At 36.7% G+C, this 20,836-nt stretch overlaps 1 protein-coding gene across 6 annotated transcripts in view; it reads left to right on the top strand.

Annotated features, from left to right (window-relative positions):
• The window catches only part of LOC101863444 (sulfotransferase family cytosolic 1B member 1), a 29,761-nt gene extending 19,581 nt beyond the window's left edge, over window positions 1-10,180 (top strand). For all 6 annotated transcript variants that reach the window (XM_035970489.1, XM_005101176.3, XM_035970487.1 and 3 more), the window contains 6 exons: window positions 109-284; window positions 799-911; window positions 2,723-2,933; window positions 3,728-3,831; window positions 5,622-5,787; window positions 6,562-10,180. In XM_035970489.1, coding sequence (XP_035826382.1) covers window positions 125-284; window positions 799-911; window positions 2,723-2,933; window positions 3,728-3,831; window positions 5,622-5,787; window positions 6,562-6,692 — 885 coding nt within the window. In that variant the 5' untranslated portion in view covers window positions 109-124 and the 3' untranslated portion in view covers window positions 6,693-10,180. The remainder of the gene's footprint in view (window positions 1-108; window positions 285-798; window positions 912-2,722; window positions 2,934-3,727; window positions 3,832-5,621; window positions 5,788-6,561) is intronic.
• The last annotated feature ends 10,656 nt before the right edge of the window (window positions 10,181-20,836 follow it).

The following is a 20,836-nucleotide window of genomic DNA, read 5'->3' as shown; positions in this document are numbered from 1 at the left end:
TCTGGCACACATAGCATATTGTATCGAACTGTTGCCTACATTATATTTTAATTCATATCCCTTTTTAAAAATATATTTTTAAAAACAAATTTTTCCTTTCTTATTCAGATAAAACCTTCAGAAAATGTCCCTGAAACAAATCCCAGATGGGTCGGGAAACACCCTCACAGTTCTGGAGTATGAAGGAAGACTCTATCCAGATTTTGACTTGAAAGCGATCAAAGGTGCACTCACGTTCGAGGCAAGACCGGATGATGTAGTCGTCTGTGCCTATCCTAAATCTGGTGGGTTCACACATGATATTCTTTTTTTGTTTGGTTTATTTGTTTTGTCCTGTCAGCTGTTTCATTTTATTTCCTTCTACAAATACTTCCACTGAGGAACTTTTACCCTCATTCATTCATTGTAAATAAGTAAATAATTTTAGTTTGTTTTTTTTCTAAAATCTTTTTCTTATCTATTCACATTATTTTAATCCTCCTTTTATTTGAAAATTGTTTATCATTTTATTGTTTAAAGGACTTAACAAATTGTAAAACAAAAATATCAGGCTGTCTATCCACATGTATTTATTTATTTACCGATAATGGAGGGGATTTTTGCTTTCACTTATTATGTGGGTGGTTGGAAGAATAACGGATAATTCCTCATTCTGTGTTTTTCCTTTGTTTACTTATGTCTGGTTGTCTCAACTTTTTTTGGAGCACAGATTGGCTATTTTTGTGTGGATGGGTTCCTCTTTACTCAAACAGACTAACAAACAAAGAAACTTTGACTATTTTCTTTTTTATTCCCCAGGGACTCACTGGGTTTGGGAGATGGTTCGACTCCTTTTAGCAGGGACAACAGATGTGCCAGTGGTGGAGAAGGATGATGGTATGATAGAGTTCATCCTTCCTGAGGAACTGGAGGTCAGTGAAACTATTTGGAAATACATTTGACTCCACTTGTGTTTAACTCGCATGAGTTGATTTTCGGATAAGTTGATCTTCTTTTCGGGTCCCAGCACCTCTTCTTCTTTAGTAGTAGTAGTATAAGGTTTTACGGCGCTCGCAACTGCTAAGGTCATATGAGCGCGTCTTCTTCTTTACCGGTCCCAATGGTTAAGTCGAAGGTCGAAAAGTTCATCTTTTTTTTTCACTCCCCTGACCACATCAACTCATCGTTAGTCCATGGTATACATTTCAAATTGTCCTCGACAGTTACTCATTGTCAAGGAGAAAAATTGTTGTCTTACACAGGTGGATGTTTTGGACAGTGTCATTATATTACTGAAAAAATGCTAGGGGTTGGTGGGGGGTGGGAGGTGGGACTGGTTACTTGTACAGGTGATTGTCTCTGATAGATGGCTGTTAGAGAAGGTTTCACTGTGTGTGTGAGTGTTTGTGTATTGTGTATATGTGTTTATTCTTGTTTGTATATGTGTGTGTGTTTGCTTGTGTTTGTATGTGTAAGTGTTCTAAAATGATATGAAATCGAGTCTATCATCCCTTGTGAATGAAAAGTAAAAGTACTTTCAAGTAGCTCAATTTGAATAAGACAAAGTAAATGATCCTGAACTGATCACACCAAGTAAGCTCTATAATGTAGTCTATACCAGTGTATGAACGGGTAAACTTACTCATGGGAAGGGATTTATTTGCAAAGTTTGAACTGCTTGACCATTCTCTCTCCCAGCCAACCCGTTATATCTGTGGGTGAAAACAAAATGCCAGCAAACTTAAAACCAGAATCTCCAAAACTTTAATATTTCCTTGTGGTATATTTGTTACGCTTTTTACCATTTCACGCTGGAGACAAAAGTTTGATTCCTGCATGGGAGAATTGATGTGTCAAGTATTTTCATCTTTCTGCAAGAAGTGGAAGGTTGTTTCCCATTCAGTTTACTTTGACCCTGACAAGCAGGGTCAGATCAGGCAGCCTCCTAAATGATCTCAACTGTATCAATGAGAGCATAAAACGTTTATGATCATGGAAATCAATAACCTTACTTGTCCAAAGGTAAATGCCTGTGTAAATCTAACCTGATCATAGCTTATTGTGGAGCCAGCCTGATCATAGCTTATTGTGGAGCTTCTATGAATCGTTTATGTTTGATACTCCTCAGACTCGTCACTCCTCCAAGAATGAGGTTTAACATCTAGCTAACTTAGCGAAGTCATTTTGAAATTTGAGCATTTGTTTCGCATCAGGGTGTTGGGTAGAGAGAAAGAACATAATGTGAGGATAAAGCAAAGAAATTGAAGTCCCACTGAGAATTGAACTTTAAAAATCTGTATCTTGGGCAAGTTTGAAAACCAACTGTATTAAAAAGGGTTTTGGGTCTGTAACTGCTTATTAAGGTAAATAGATAAATAATATTAATATATATATTGTTATTATTTTGCATATAATAGCCTGAACATCATGTTAAAATAAAGGTTTTTGTTTTCTTCAATTCTCTTAATTTGTTTGCTTCAAAGTGAAGTTTAGCGTCCATCTTTTAAATTACCTCATAGTATTGCAAGGGGAATTAAAGCTATACATTTTTACACTACACACTTCAAGTGTGATGCCTGACTAGGCAGAGAATAAGTTATTCAGAAGATGACAACTTTGTTGCTTTGGATTAAAGGACCTGGTATCCATTTGAAAAGCTTGTTATGAGCAAGAAATCCAATGACTCATTATATGATGCAATCATAGGTTTATTAAATTTTACTTTTTATCCTTCAATTTTCAGAAACTGCCATCTCCGAGGGCCCTTAATATACATTATCCTTTTGAGTTTTTATCGAAGAGCTTCTTCACCAATCGTAGCAAGTTTGTCTACATTTCACGCGACCCTCGAGATGTAGCTGTGAGCTACTTCCACCATCACAGGAAGCTTGTGCAGTACTATAAGTACAAGGGACAGTGGCAAGACTATCTTCCTCTCTTCCTGGAAGGGAACGGTAAGTTGGAAACAGAATTGTTTGTTTTGAGGCTTTTTAACAAAAAATATTTTAAAATTTAAATCTATGTGTTTTTATGTTTATTGTTATCTTAGTGTACATGAGTCCATGCTTATGTATATATGTGTGTGTTTGCGTGTGTGTATGTGTGTGCGCATAATGTGCATTTGTGTTATGTATGTGTGTTTGTATGTGTGTGTATATGTGTGTGTATGTGTGTGTATGTGTGTGTCTGTGTGTGTGTCTGTGTGTGTGTGTGTGTGTGTGTGTGTGTGCGTGCATGCATGGGTCAATGTCTGTGTCCTGTTCATTCTAATTCAGTGCTTCAGATCCACACATTTTAACCTGCAAGGCGCCAGTGTAATTTTTCACATATTCTTCCATGACTGCCAATTAATGAGGTCCTACTTCTACTAATATCAGGGAAATTACAAGAGGAAAAAAGGGTTAAGGTGGGGTTTTTTTCGAAGTATAAAACCAAGACCTTAACCAGCAGAAGTGTGTGGTTGACAGGTGCTCTGGTGTGGTTTGCTCCTTTTTTCCTATCACACATCTATGCTCCCAATCTTTCTTCCTCCTTTTTTTGTGTTTATTACTCTCACGTAACCCCTCCAATATTCATACTCATATATTACCTGATTGTGTTGCAAGTGCCGTAAAATGTTTAAATAACATGTGAAACAGTGGGAAAACAAATATTCTAGTCTTAAAATTACATGCACAATCCTTTAACTTGAACTGCATGATTTGGATGACCTGTCTCCATAGATCCATGTTCTCCTATGTTTTCTCAGTTGACTATGAGTCCTGGTTCTCTTACACAAAGAGCTGGGAGGAAGGCATCGCACAGAACCTAGACCAACCTATTTATGTCACATCATACGAAGCTATGCATGAGGTAGGTCTTCACTTATGTTTGGGGACACTAGTAAATATGTATGTTTGGTGTGCCACAATTTATGCAGATTTTGATGCATAACAATATGTAGGCTAGAACCAAACAGTTTCAGATGAATATGTAGTTTAACTATACACGCTTGTGATTTAACTATGCACACCTTCCTCTTGTTGCGATCCAACTTGCACTGACTGGTGACAACTCTCTGCGCTGCGCCTTGACTGTCACTCACGCTGTCTTCCACAGTCCGTGGCTCACACCTTGGCCTGCCCTTGTTCTCTTCTTCAATGTTAATAGGTACCGTACTCGATTACTTTCCCGAAATCAACCAGCTAACCATAGATCACCCGTTGTCCAGGATAAAAGTGATATTCTTCTGAGACAGAGGATCTGTTTGGACAGTGTTATTTTAAGGGGAAAAATCAAGAGAAGGGGGAAGAGAGAGTGGGAAGTGGTGATTCGCTCAGGTGATTGTCTTGGACAGGTAGTTGTTGGAGCAAGTTTGACTGTGTGCTGTATGTTGGACACTTTGTTCAGAATGTATAGAAACAATGCTCTTAAAGCTTAAAGGTTGTTGTGCTAAAAACATTGAGAAGTAAGTTTCAAAAGCCTGTAGTGGGACAGGGAGGGGAACCTCAGATCAAGCCGGCCATAATAGAAAACCATGTTGTTATATGACAGTAGCCGGTTCTACATTAACCCTCTTAGCCCAGGATAATTTTTGTTTGTATCTCTAAAGTAGGTATGTAGTTAAAATATAGGTAGATACTGGAAAACATACAAACATGTTTCATAAATTTGTCGTGATTTTATTTACTGTCTGACACCAAGTACAATATACATTATCTGAAAGATTGAAGATTGTTTTGCTTACAAAATAATTTCTATTTATGAATTACAAAAAATAGGTACTGAGCCCAATTTCAGGTCCATCAGGCTATCCAGGAAGCCCAATATCAGGCCCATCGGGTCAAGAGGGTTAAGAAATCTATTACTCCAGTTTCCACAGAAAAATGTAGGTCTAGATAGAGCTGTCCTTTGACCTGTAGCTTTTGCATTCAGTATTAGAGCAAAACTTATTGTCCAATCAAGGCAATAATGCCCACTTATGGACCAGAAAAGGATAACGGTAACAGTTATAGGCAGTATTGTTGAAAAGATGTAGACAGAGCAGATCACCAATCACCCACTTTCTTATATAACATAGATGTAACTGTCATCACAAAGTAGTTTTTAGTCTGTTTTTGCCACATTTTTACCCTACTTAATCATTTTAGCTAGAAACAGAATATTTCATTGGCCTGGTGTATTAATAGTAGTAAGTTTGAAATTTTTAAACCTGTGGTATCAATTACATGTGCTTGAGAAGTAATTTGTTGAAAATCAAATTGTAAATGATGATAAAAGCAAGAAAAGATACAAAACAATTTTTACTCTACAATTTTTAGAAGAATGAAACAGTTTTTTCTCTCTTTGGCTTAGAGCAGTTGAACAGCTTGCTGAGGATTTATGGTGTTGACTACATTGAGGGGAAGACAACCTTCTGTATGAGGTGTTATTAACTGTCATATTGTTTATATAATGAACTGTGTATTGGTACTAACATGGCATTTGAGGTGTTATTAACTGTTTCATGTGTTTATGATGAACTGTATAGTGGCACTAACATGGCCCTGTTTTCTATTTTTGCCAAACCCGCTCTAATGGCTAATTGTCCAGACAATTTCAACTGTATTTTTCTGAGAAACTGTAACCCCCCCCCCACTCGCCCCTGCTCTGGTTTTTTACAGGACACACTGGGTCAACTCAGAAAAATGGCGCAGTTCTTAGGCACCCGTCACGATGACGAGTTTCTTCAGCAGGTCATTGACAAATGTAGCTTTGACAACATGCGAGCGACAAAAGGGAAGAATGAAGTTTTTGAGGGCTCCAACAGCCCGATTATGTATCGGAAAGGTGAGAAGTTTGTTTTGTTTTATGTTTTAGAAACAGATTTACCGCATTTGCAACACACAGAAGTCATATAAGTGTTGGTGGAGATTAGAGGCATTTTATCTGTCTGTTTATATACAAAGAAAAAGAGGAGAGATAAGGAAGATAAATGCTTGAAAATAAAAAAGAAGCAAACTAAACCACACCAGAGCACTCACCAACCACCCAGGGAGAGAAATGTTTGCCTTTCTTCAGAACTCAACAATGCTCACCATAGCTTCACAGCATTTCTTTCAAAAACTTCATGCTTACATGCAGACCTTAACGTGTAACTCTTGAAGTCTATACGGATATTTTTTTTCTGCATTATCACTATTGGATTTAAGAAGAGAATATATCAATGATCAAAGTTACGAGCACCGTAATAAAACTCTTACTGAAACGAAACAAAACAAAAGCCCTTTATTTAACCCAGAGTCTGTGTGGTGTAGCAGTAAGGCACTTTGCCATCAGTTAAGCACTTCACATCACCGTAGGCAGAAGACCTGTGTTCAATTTTTATGTGAAAAGAATTTTTATCAAGTATCTCCGGCTTATTTTCTACCGAGATGTTGTATCTCTCTTGGCCTGGGTTGGCACTGACAAGCAGGGTTAAAGCCTGCATTCTAAATGAACTAAATTGTGTTGATCGGGGCTTAAAACACCTATACTTTTTTTTTTTTTAAAGAAAGAAAAATGTTAAAGCCTTTATAAGAATGTCACTTTTATATTTTTAACACTATCATGTACTCTCCTCAGGTAAAGTCGGAGATTGGAAGAACAACTTCACAGTGGCGCAATCTGAGAGATTTAATGAGATTTTTGAGAAGCAGATGGCAGGGACAAAAGCTCACACACTTTATTCACAACTCAACAAGAGAACAGCATAGAGGAAGTGAAAGGTAGACCGGATAGATTATTTTAGATTTTACAAGTGAGAACTACATAAGGACAGAGATGGACTGAATGGAAAAAACATAGATATATGATATCATCACACTCGTAAGATAATTGCCAAAGTCATTTTTGGCCAGTGTGAAGTTTTTGGATCTGGAATGAAGAGCAGAGCCAGCTGAGTAATATAGATCACTTGGACAAAAGAATAATCCAAATATAAAATCATTTGAGTGTTCCAAAATTCAAGAATTTCACGGAGTCACTTATTCGAAAACCTATGAATTTGATGTATCTGTGTTCATAGGGCTAAAATCTGAGAAGTAGCTCATTTTTTCAGCCAGCCTCACATTTCTGTTTGCCTGTTGTTTTCAGGTGAACACAAAAATCTCCAACTGCTGAGCAGAGAACAAAATGTAATTTCCTTTTGAACTTTTATAGGGTAGAAGAGGATACTGATGTTATTGGGAAAAAAGGAAGCGTTAAAAAATTTTGGTTTACGCTGAAAGTTCTGTTTTATTTTGTGAGAGGAACACACAAAGTAAAGAAAGAGGAGAGATAAAGATGATAGATATTTGATAGGAGAGAAAGGGTAAACTACACCACAGCATCCACCAACCACCACCAGTAATGTTTTGGCATGTATATGGGGGTTTTTTTCTGATGGCTCAAGATGAGTTCAAAAATCAAATCGTTTCTAAATGGAATTTCAGATTGTCTGTCAATCTTTTGTGTTCACATTGTTGTGAGAAAACAGTGAAATGTCTAATATTTGCTGACCAATATATGTATGCGCAGCCATTTTTAAAAAAACAGTTTTCCATACATTAAATTGAAGATAGCATTTTATTTTTTTTAATTTATAACATTTTTTAAAAAATGTTTCGTCATGCCATGTAACGCCAGCAGTCTTCCATTGTCAGCTTTCCACCATCGCAGCCAAACTTGTCATGAAGTTGTAATGGATGATACAAATATATTAATTGATGTAACCCAGAAATGTCAACATCAGCTTGACTTATAACTCTATCTTGCCCTTTTCTCTTCCATTTCCTTTATTTTGCAAAAAGAATTCTGTTCGTTTTCTTCTGGATAAAAGAGTACAATGGATTGTTAGATTTAGATTCTCATTGCACGCATTCATATATATAACGGTAACCTTATGCAGTTGCGAGCACCGTAAAACTTTTACCAAACTAAACTAAAAGATTTTTGCTGTGTAACAAGTATATGCTGTTACACTTTGCTTCAAAAATAAAAATAGCTATAACAGGGATATATATATACCTATATTTTTTTTTTCCATCATGATGCTCTGGGCCACAGGGTAATCTAGCTTGTGTATAACCATAACCAAAGCTTTTCCTCTTCACAGTCATGCTTTTTTCCTAGACTGGTCTGATAACAAAGCTATTTTCTGTAAGACAATTCGTGCATGATTGCTCAGTTTTTCTCATGCCATGCATTAATATCTTGGTGCTGACTCTCCGACACTACTTCCAGAACCAACTGTATTTTCATACCTTGTATTGACTTTACAGAATACACGTTTTTTTTCTATTTTTAAGAAAGGAATTGCGTCTCCGGGAAGAAGGTATGTCAAAGAATGATGTGTGGACATTTGATAGTTTTTCTGAGATGGCATATAATAGGGCCTACTGTATTTTCTCAGGTCTTTATAACAGACGTACTGATTTTTTTGATAAATCTGGATTATTGAAGTACATACTGTACTGGATAACTGTTTAATGTGTTCATGTTTATACATTAATTCATTAATCAAAGTATTTTGATCTCTTTGTGCGTGTCATATTGCACTTTGCATAAAAATGTCATGTATTTTCTGCGAGAAAAGATGATTTCTAAATTTTTTGTCCATTGTGCTCATTTCCATGAGGTCAGTGAAGTCAGGATTAAATTTTTTTTTTATTGTTGCCAGTTGGTACCTCGACTGCTTTTTAGTAGTTCTTAACACAGGGCTGTTGTTAGGTCACTGTTTTTGTTCATGAGTTCTTGTATTCGAAACTGTCGAGTCCTCCCTCTGCTGCACTTGGTACATCATTAATTATGATGTATTTCCCCCAGTCCTCATACAGTTTAACATACACATTATGAAACAGATTTTCAGGGCCTGAATTATTCTTATACATGTATATTCTTTGTTTGTAAAACATACATAATATACATATACATAAGAAATTTGTAAATTATGTAAAGATTTCCACGCCCCACTGATTTCGCTTTGTGTGTGCTAGACTGTATGTATAATACAGGTCTTTGTATATATACTTAGGCGTAGACGTATAAGTATTTTGACTTTATTATTTGAAAATTGACAAGTCAGAGGATGCTATGAACCAATTCTGCCTAGGAACCAGTTTATTTTGCTCTGAAAGATGACAGTGTTCCACTCATAGTTACCATGACCAGGTTTACACAGTCATTTGAAAAAATACACGACTTCTTGTTTGTAACTTTTGACGGATTAAGATACACCAATTTACTTATTTTTATTTGTCTTTGTTGCATTAAAAATATGATATGCATCTGGCCACTAATAAGCAACATTTACTCTTCATCTTTGCTAATTAATTGTATTGAAAAGTTATTAGGTGTCCTTTTCTCTTTCTCTCACTTCAGCCATTTGTTTTCTACCAAAATAGAGTAGGCTACTATATAGATCCTATTTATTATTATCATTCGTCATTCATATATTAATTATAAATTTTTCACTAGTACAGTACATGTAGGTATGAGTTAAGTGTGCCAGACTGGTTTTCATAGACTGACGTGTAGATTTGTAGATCTATTGTTTGCTAAGGTGCGTGCAAAAAAAACCAATTTATTTCCATGAAAAATAAGTGCGCTATTAATTATGTAAGTATCGTAAGACATGTCAACAAAATCCAGTATGGTCGCCGTATCCATGAATTTTTTTTCTCTAAAAATTGATTGCGGATTTTAAGACTCCTTACAATGCTAGTTATTATATGTGTGAAATTTGGTAACATTTGATCCACTTATAAGCGAGATAGCTTTCGGCTGGGGTAAGACCAGTTGAAAAGTCTATCAATGATATGTCACATCATTGATTTTTTTTTTTTTTAACATAGACAAGATAATGCTTCCATTTACTAGCGACTCTTAGTTATAGTTATAGTTATATAGACTTTCATTTATGTTCACTGCCATGAGAAATATGATTTACCTTACATGTCTACTCAGTCTGTGAATCAATAACATTGAATGTACAATTTTACAAAGTGTGGATGGAATGGATGGGATTACTATGAAATAAGTCTTTTCTCGTGAGGATGTCATTTTTATGTTCGATCCCAATTCTCTTGCAAAAATTTCATCCTGCTACAGGGATATTCACTTATCAAATTTCTGTGTTCACAAATTATGCTTTTTTAAAAGAAACCATATAACATTGTCAATGATACCGTTGTTTTAAAAAGTATTAAATGTGTTCAAAATTGCATTGTTTCGGGTTGTCATGACCAGGCTCAGACATCTACCACGTCATGATTGTTGAAAGCTTTGGAACAACGTCATTTTTCTATAGAAAGAGTTTCCTTTAGTTAGGTTAAGTCCTTAACTATAATAGCATCATAAAACGCCTGACTTGAGACAGAATTGTGCGTCAAGACAGACCCTTTGGTCCTGAGTTCATAGCCAGAAGATGGAATCAGCTTGTTTTTCTTTAAATGTAGTTGCTTTTACGCCCCCATCGACACAATTTAGATGATCATTTACTGATTTAGGAGGCGGGTTTTTTACCCTGCCTATCATTACCAACATGGATTGAGAGGGATAAAACATCCCAAAAGAAATATTCAGGTACTCTTTAAAAATTTATCCCCACTCGGAAATCGAACGTGGGTCTCCTGCGTGAAACAGCAAAGCGCCTAACCACTACACCAGTGTTGACTCTTCTGTTTATCTTTTCGTCTAAGAACATGAGTCTCAAAACTTAGTGAAATCCTTTGGAGATACATGTACCAGGTACTATGTCTTAGGTCAACAGAACTGACCTATCAATTGTTATTTCTTTTATATCATAGTCGAACCTGTTCAGAGCAGTCACCGATTGTTGAGGAGAAAAAGTGGTTGTCTTAGACAGTGACACAGACTGCCTCTTGGACAATGTCAGTACATGTATAATATAGAAAAAACGCTGGGGGGGGAGTAGAAAGTGGCCGTTTGTACAGGTGATCATTAGAGCAGGTTCAACAATGACACTATTTTAATTTATTTAGTTCATCTTCAGTTAATTTACAATGTATTATTATATTATTAATATTCATTGTAAATTAACTAATTATTCTAACATAGAATTTAAGCTTCCATAAACATTCATTATTTAGATAGAAGGAGAGACAGGCAGTTTCGACCCAGCCAATCAGGACCAACTCAGGCTGTGTGGTGTATATAATATATCCCAGAAGAAAGACGAAGAAACAAATCTTCGTCGTCATTCAACATTGTCGTATGTCAAAATTTCAAGAAAAAAATCAAATATCGATTAGTCCTAGTCTCATTCCTCTTCTTAAATTAGTTGCGGATTTAGATGAATTAAACATTTTGTATTACGATAATGTCCTTCCCAAAATAGAAGTTTTTTTCTTCTGAAAACCTCGTATTTTGACAAACAACAATGAACGATGGCGACAATGGACTACACACACATACAATGTCTTCCCCATGTAGGAATCGAACACAAACTCAAGAGTACAAGATGAATACATGACTGTATCCTAACCATTACACTGCAGATGCCGGTCATACTGGATTAACATCCTCTGAAACAGGTAAAGTAGGCCATTTACGAGGCAGTTATTGATCCCTTACAGACAGAACTTCATCATGCGTGTAGAGGGCCATGAAAACTGTATACATGTTAATACAGTTGAACCTGCTCTACCAGCCACCTGTTTAAGACAAACCTCTGAACAAATATCCACTTTCCCTCTTACATTTATGTTATCTTTAATAATGACAGTGTCCAAGACATTCACCTGTCAAAGACAACCAACCACACTTTTCTCCTCGATAATAGCCATCTTGGACAATTTCGACAGTATTGATTCTACAGAGTAGCAACAGACGAGTACACACAGCAACAGACAAGTACGTGACAGAAAAGTATGTACATACAGTGACAGACAAGTACACACAGATCAAACTGACAGACAAGTACACAACAAAGTGACAGACAAGAACACACAGATCAAAGTGACAGACAAGTACACACAGACCAGAGAAAGACAAGTACACACAGATCAAAAAGACAAGTACACACAGATCAAAGTGACAGACAAGTACAAACAGACCAGAGAAAGACAAGTACACACAGAACAAAGTGACAGACAAGTACACACAGACCAGAGAAAGACAAGTACACACAGAACAAACTGACAGACAAGTACACACAGAACAAACTGACAGACAAGTACACACAGAACAAACTGACAGACAAGTACACACAGATCAAACTGACAGACAAGTACACACAGACCAGAGAAAGACAAGTACACACAGATCAAAAAGACAAGTACACACAGATCAAAAAGACAAGTACACACAGATCAAAAAGACAAGTACACACAGATCAAAAAGACAAGTACACACAGATCAAAGTGACAGACAAGTACACACAGACCAGAGAAAGACAAGTACACACAGATCAAACTGACAGACAAGTACAAACAGAACAAACTGACAGACAAGTACAAACAGAACAAACTGACAGACAAGTACAAACAGAACAAACTGACAGACAAGTACAAACAGAACAAACTGACAGACAAGTCTGCAAAGATCAAAGTCAAATATGCACAGATCAAAGTAAAACCCAAGTACACAGAGATCAAAGTGAGAAACTCAAAAGTGTAACTGAACAAGCTGTGGTTTATTGTGGTTTCAATCATGTATGAGGCTGCTCCTATATAGCAAAAGATTAGGAAAATATTTAAAATAGTCACACTTCTTGATAAGGAAAAAAATCTGGGTGTGATACACTGGTCTTGGGGGAAAAAAAGCAATTAATTATGTAAAAATGCTCATGAGCTGTACAAAAAGAAATGCATAAACACTCGGCTTAATGACTGAGATTAAATATGATATGATATGTAAAACCAGAATATGAACAGATATTTTTACAGCAAATGCTTAAGACCAGATGTGCAGTGCAATTCATTTCATTCCAAGGATAAGTCCCAGGAAATCAAGGTTTTCAGACTTTACAAATGCATCCATAGACAACTATAACCACACACATAACAAACAGAAAGGCCAAAAGCAGTACAGTGAAAACGGGGTATGAGAGATGACATCAAGTTTTAAAGTTTTTTTAGAAGAGGTTTTACGGGGCTCGAAAATGCATAAGGTCATATGAGCGCAAGGGGGTGGATGTCAACTGAGAAGTCCGTACAGGGAATCAGACTTACTCTGATATAATAACTGTCATTTATAGTTGGGGAAAAGTAAGACTGGTAGAAACAACAGAGGGAAAGTTAAAAGTACAACCAACCAGAGGCACCCTCTAACCACCTGCAGGAAAGGAGGAGGAGAGATAAGGATGATAGATGTTTGATAGGAAAGAAAGGGCACGCCACATTAGTGACCTCACTTACCACCCACACCAGTGCATATGTCAGGTGAAAGTATCAGTGGCAGATAAGGGAACTACATCTGACACCGTGAGAAAACCCATGGTTCTCCTGACAAAAGGTTTACCTGCTTGTCCTTTGACAAGTTTTTAGTTTTAGTGAGAGTTTAATGGCACTTGCAACACAATGAGATCCTAAAAGTGCCGAAAGATTAGAGGTGTTACTAGATAATAACATACAAAAAAAGGGAGGAGAGACCAGGACGACAGACGTTTGATTGGAAAGAAAGAGCAAACCACACCAGAGCACCCACTAACACCCTCCTTTGACAAAAAAAATGCACTAACCAGTCACAAAACATAAAGTTAAGTCTTGGGTATTTCTGCACAGTATTTTCAAGCCATACAAGTCTCATCATCCGTTTCAGTTTAAGGAAGCAAGAAAGTGCCATCCAGTCAACATATAACTGCACCTACATAGTCATCCTCCTTACAAAATGTTCCAAACCTACATGATGTACTTTTACTAAACTACTATAAGTTTCAAACAAATGGCACAACTACTTTTTAAACAAAAAGACTCAACCAAGGAGTGGGAAGTCTTGGGTTTTCAAAATTTTCCCCAGATTTCATAGAAGCAACTCCCAGAGAACAATTCATGAAAAGAAGCTTCACTTCTGTATTCACCACAACAAAAAAGGCGACAAAACTACGTTTTAACCCTTTTAATTTCAGCTTTTTTTGCACCTGGTCTTAACAACTATTCTCAGATCTGTACATGTATTTACTATATTTACAAACAAATCGCACAAAAAGTAATTTTAAACACTCCTTCATGGCAACTGCCTACGTCAATTACGACCAGTAGATTATCAGTCTAAAAAACTTACAAAATACAGAGAAGGACAGGCCACAAAAAGCTATGGACACTACCGACCCAAAATATCGGCGACCATATAGAAATCATGCAAAATAATCTTTTTTAAAGGATGTGACATATAACTCTTAAGACTAAAAATATTTGTAATTACAGTGCAATTACATGTTGATTGCCTCTGTTTACCAACAACTGCGCCTGGCATTAGCAGGTCACCTATGTAGTAGTAGGGTCCTTCCTCATTTTACAGACTTGGTTCTTACAACAAACCAGTCAGGTTTTCATTTTGACACATATAAATTTCATCGCAGAGCTTTTACTTTTCATGAGAGCATGAGCGAAAAAGCAAGAAGTCTTCCATTTCTTTGTTTGACAAAAGAGTTGCGAGTGCCATAAACCTCTTACTAAAACTAAAACTAAACTAAAGAGATGCACATCGAAAAAAATAATATCTTCCTGGAAGGAAAAAATGTGTCCCTAAAGAGGTGTTCACATGGCAGAAGTGGAAGAACGGAACTTGTTTTCCAATACTGCACACAGACTTTGTAGGGATAGGGAGAGCATCTATAGATGTACATCTTCTACTTCTAGAGAGAGAGCCAGTTTCTTCTACAGAGATAGAAGTGATAGGTGGTGCTCTCCAATCCCCCGCCAGCCTGCCCTGGCCTTACCAGAAAGAGCACTATATCGTTATCAGTGGCAAACAAAACAAAACAAATATTATGCTGAGCACAAGAACCTGTAACCAACTGTCACAGATTCTTGAATTATTTACTATAACTTACTGACCAACAATATGAAATACTGTAGAACTAAGCCATTGTGTGAGCAGGCAAACAGCAAAGGGACCAACCTATAGCAGAACACCAAGTAAGCAACGAAAATGTATCAAAATTAAATTATTGAGTAGTATGTCGTCTGCGTCATTATTAAAGAAAAAACAGTTTCAAATACTAGTATGATACAGAGAGGCATGCACCAACACAATATGGTCATTTTGTGCAGAAATGAAAAAAGAATATTACAAGAGAAGTGAAAAAACAACTCCAGTACGGTACCTGATGGATGGGACAGAAGTAGTCCCCACTGACAGCACAACTCCTAGTACTAGTAACACCCACCCCCCAACCACTGAAAAAAATATATACCATCGTCTTTAGGATAAGAAAGGATAACCCTCAGAAATTTTATTAATGTAAAGAATCAACTGTAAATTATCCATTTCATTTACTCAGTGAAAGACTTGAAAAACTTCTAAAACATTAGAAATGAAGCCAAACACCTAACTGCCAGCTTGGCAGCTGTGATGAAACCAAATAAATTTTTGGTTTTGCTGGGGTTAGTCAGTCCTACCACAAAAGCCACGATACAAAATTAATCCACATCAGTGAAACACGCTGAATCAATTCATACTTGATAAAGCAAAATGTACAAATTCATGGTTATACTTTTTTCAAAATGAGAAATCAACCACAGAAAAACTATCCCATTCCAACTACTTTTCCATTTTTGACTACATACAAAACATTCTCACACTAATCTACTTCCTCTACGTTTACCACCCTGGCAAAGCTATTTCATGTATACTGCTTAAGATAGTCTATCAAGATGCAAAAGGCCATACACTCTCACACCCATAAAATTGCCATTGTCATAACATTGCATCTTCAGCCCTTCAAATCAACAACTTTAACTGTACAGACACCCATTCCCCACATATTCCCATTCAGACGCTGGCATTTATCATCAAAGTAGTAATTCTTGCATCAGCTGTCATAATATAAGCACCAGGGAAAATCATGAGAATAAATACAATCATCTGTTAGTAGATAGTGTTAGTTTTTTTTCTATCTAATTCTATGTAGGAATTTTTAATTCCCCCCCCCCCACCCCCTATAGACACAATTTAGATCATACAGGAGGCAAGCTTCAACTCTGCCTATCAGGACCAAACCTGGGCTGAAAGGGATACAACGCCCCGGCTGAAAGACCAAGATTCTTATTAAATTTTTATTAAAATATTTTCCCACATGGAAATCAACCTCTGGACTTCAGTGTGTAAAGGACCTTACCACTTTACCAAGAAATATTTGAATACAAGCTAATGGAATCTCCACTCCCAGAAACTACTATACTATTAGTTAAATCTCCCTGCAACTCACTGATGGTTGAAAAAGAGAACATAGTCCACAAAGTGGATGTAAAGATAACTGCAAACAAATTTGGACTTCGGTTTGATTTTCATTCTGAGCACTACCATCAACATTATGAACTGATTCACACAAAAAATGTACGGAAGAAAGGATAATTTTCATAAACACTAGCGGGTGGGTTGGGGCGCGTTGGCATGACAAAGTTGAGGCCACAACATAGAAATGAGAAAACTCAAGTCAGGCGCAAACTGACAACAGTATAGGGCAAAATTGACAATGTTGATGATGACGTGGTGGCGGTGGTGATGTAATGATGATGATGATGAAGTAAAGGTATGGAGGTAGTGGTGGTGATGGTGATTATTAGGATAATGGTGGTGGCGATGATGATAATGATTATGGTAAGTGGTGGTGATAGTGATAATGATGACAATTATGATAATAATTAAACGATGATGATACGAAGAAGTTGAGAAGCCCAAGACTCTCCAATTTGAGTTGGGTTTTTTAAACGGGTTGCATAGCATGTCACATATGACCAAAAGGGAAAAAACACCAATCATAAACTGATATTCTAATCCAGGCTTTGTTTCTAAAAAGTACGAAACAGTTGAGAATAGTAAGTATTGATATTTTAAACTAAAATTTAAAAAATAATTAACATCTAAAAAGTTTTAAATCCATCTAAATTCTTTCGGAAAAATTTTGCTAGCGTGTGTGTGTGTGTGTGTGTCACCACATATTAGACGGTAAAACTTTGACTTCCAAATGTTTCTCCAAATTCAATCAAAAGGAATAAAATAACGCTGAATATGACAAACTAGGAGGACAAAATAGAAAAGGTCAGAATGTTAGATGATGTAGATGGGGAGTTTGTGTGATAAGTCACAATGTGCTCGGTTTTAGTTTTAGTGAGAGATTTATAGGGGAGTCACCAAAGAGTAACACAAAATGGATGACAGATATAAGCAACAGAGGTTTGATAGAATAGGAAAGAAGGAGTAAACCACACCAGAGCACCCGCCAACCAACCACACTGGGCCAGGAAGCTGATCAAAAATTGTAGTCATAGATGTTTCAGTTTTGCACCCACATTGACACAATTTAGATCATTAGAGAGGCACGCTGCTTCAACTGTGTCGATCAGTATCAGGGCTAGCCCAGGTTAAAGGGAATACGGAATACTATATTCCCAAAGGCATCGCTCCATATGAGAACCACACCATGGTCTTCTGCATGCAACAGTACAGTAAAGCGTTCAACAGTTACACCACAGACATTGGTAAGCAGAAAAAGATAAGAGTAATAAAATGTTAAAATTTAACAAAAAGTAGAAGGAACAGAAACACCCCTCCACCCCACCCAAACGCATCTTTGGGGAAGGCAAGAAGAGGCAGCGGAAGTAAAGCCAAAGACGCTGTCAGATCTGGAAGTGAAAAATGCAGGACAGTCGACACAAGAGAAGATAAGATCCTAAACATGCAAGTCACACAAGTACAGCCCAACTTGCCCGAACTGCTACTTGTCCAAGACAACAAACACCTGTCGAAATGGCACTTCCCACCTTGCGGTGTTTTTAAAATAAAATTATAATTGACACTCTCCACGACGTCAACTGGTTTAACAAAACCACTTTTCTCTTCAACAATGGGTGGCCCTCTTGGAGAATTTCAGCCGTAGTTTCGGCAAAACAAAACAAACGCAAGAGATAAATGGACAACCACAAGAGATAAAAGGCAAATTTTTAAAACGTACAACAAAGAGGCCCAAATCTAAAAGACAGAAAACTGCATCCATGAAAAGGCTGAACTTAAAGCAAATAAAACAACTGGAAGACCAAAATAACTTGGTGCGGTAAAACTTGCCAACAAAATCTTTAAAACCTAAATTGTGACAAAACTAGGAACAAAACCATTCCTAAGAAGAAGATGTGAACACTCACTCATTAAAATTTATTTATTCGAGTACAGAATCAGCAGTGACCGAAGAAGCAACACTCCCTTGCTAGAACGTTTATTTATTTTTATTTTTTTTTTGCCTATAAAAAGTACATAGTTACAAAACAAACAATTGCCAGTTCGAACACTTGCTGTAAGGATCATCATAAAACAATAGGTCAGGATGGTCTCCCTCATACACAAAGTAACCACGCTTTCACCTGCTTTTCTCTTTCTTCACACATTTTGCACAGCCACGGTTTTTTAAAAAAAAACGAAAAAAAACGTCACTTATGTGGATAGAATACTGTGGAAAATCAGTCCTTTGAAAGCTTGATTTCAGGACTAGAAAAGACCATCACCTGAGAATGACATAAGTAGTGGGGAGGAATTGAAATTGACCCTAAACATGGTTCCACCCCACCCCCACACTACTTTTCATGGTATACAACCAGTTTTCAAATTAATAAGAAGTGTTCTCTACATAGAGATATCTACTGCACACAGTTCAAGTTTAAAAATTTTAAATCATGAACATTGGTTTTCAAACACAGTACCGTGCTAAAAATGATCTCAATACAAATTTTCAAAGTCTTTGTCTACAAATGTCCACAACTGTTCAAATTGCAAGTCTTAATTTCATTTAGAACATCTGAAAATGCAGGGGTGGGGTTTCTTAATACAAGATCTTGCATACGTACAAAGATCCCAGAAACACCATACATACAATACAGACACATTCACACTCACACCAGTCCATGAAAAATGCTTCATTCTTATACTCAACACAGAATTTAAAAAATTATACATGACATACATGCTTCACACAGTTTATTTCAATCATTTGTAAGAAAAAATAATTTCCTTTTGCATAGATATCTACAGCACACAGTTCGAGCATCCTAGAGTCCTAGAGGCTAGATTTGTTTGACTTCACAAAGCTGAAAAGACCATTTATGTATCAGTTATTTGAAGAGAAAAAAGACAGCACAACACAATAACATGACATAACCATTTCAACCCCACCCCCTCGAAAAAAAAAATCCCAAAAAACTGAAAGAAAGAATGGAATGGATAAAAGTTTGAAAACTCACTCACTCTGCACTATCAACATATGCATGACTTAATTGTATGATTCAAAACCGACAGCAATTATTTTGTTAAAGCATTCTTTCTGACACACAAAAAATGTATGATTAATTATGCTGCACCGCAAATGAAGGAAACAGAATGAGAAAGTACCTCAATGAACACAGACACAACCGATATCAATTAGCATTTGCAAAAAAAGGGGTAAATTAATGTAGCCTACCGTATCTCAATAATTTTTTTCTTTAGAGAGAATCATCCCCCCCTACATTACAAGTCACAAAATGAGTGTAAAATTCTGCCCTTAAAACTTTCTTGTTTCCTTTCACACAGTCTGACAACTTCAAACTCCCATCACTTCAACCAACAGCTCACTGTCACACAGTTAAGAATATATAACATTATGGACACTGAGCAATCACCCACCAGTTTTTAAATAATTTTCATTCATTGCAGTCAATCTGAACCATTTTTTTGAAAGCCTCATCTATGAGGTATGAACTTGACAACCAAAAAAAAACTGCCATACCGTATTATCAAAGACACCTACACTGAACCATCGAGGGGGTTTCCTTCAAAAATAATCTATTTACACAAAGCACACACAAATTTGTAAAACTTTGCTCCAATGCTAACAAAACATGTGAAAAGTGAACACACTTCACACTTTAATCACAGACTACAGTGGAGTCTGTTTACTTTACCCAAAACCCACGGGACCACCAAATTGTCATAGCAAAAGAAAAATAATCAGGGATGATATTTTCTTTCTGCTGTTTTCAGATGGACAGTGCTCAGTTTCAGCAGACTCCACTGTATATTTCGCTACAAACTAAACAGTCTGACAAACATACCATTATCAGTCTGGTCACACACTTAAGCTCCAAAAAAGCCCTTCTATTCTTATGTCCCCACCCGACAGTTATGACATTAAAGAAACTGCCTGTGTACATTTTGGTTGCTGTTGCAATTACAGCTGTACCAAGAAGAATCTTTTTATTCTCCAAACAAAGAGTTTTCCTAACAATCATCAAAAAGTGCCAGATCTGAACAGAAACAAACACTGGCAATCATGGTTCTAAATTCATTTCTCCGTTCGAAAGCTCTAATAAAACCCACATTCTCCTAGCGTTTTCTAATAATACTTTCCTTATATATATTGACTTTTTCTTCATTCAAAGATATTTAAATTTAAAGAGCACATTAAGTTAAGAAGTAAGAATCTAATACGGGGTGCCCACTAGGGGATCAGTTCGGATCGTTTAGTTTAGTTTTAATACGGTTTTACGACGCTCGCAACTGCATATGGTCAAATGAGTGCCAAAGGGTAGATGTCAACAGAGAAGTCCAAACGAGGAATCAGGCTTACTCTGCTCAACTCTCTAGCCTCAACAGCACAAAGTCTGCTTTGACTATCAAGGCACCCCGGAACAGCAGTTCACAAGAGAGTGACAAACATACAAAAGAAGTA

This window comes from Aplysia californica, unplaced genomic scaffold (genome assembly GCF_000002075.1).
Source record: "Aplysia californica isolate F4 #8 unplaced genomic scaffold, AplCal3.0 scaffold00272, whole genome shotgun sequence".
NCBI lineage: Eukaryota > Metazoa > Mollusca > Gastropoda > Aplysiida > Aplysiidae > Aplysia > Aplysia californica.
Note: the sequence above shows the minus strand (reverse complement) of the source record. Positions and strands in the feature narration are given on the sequence as shown.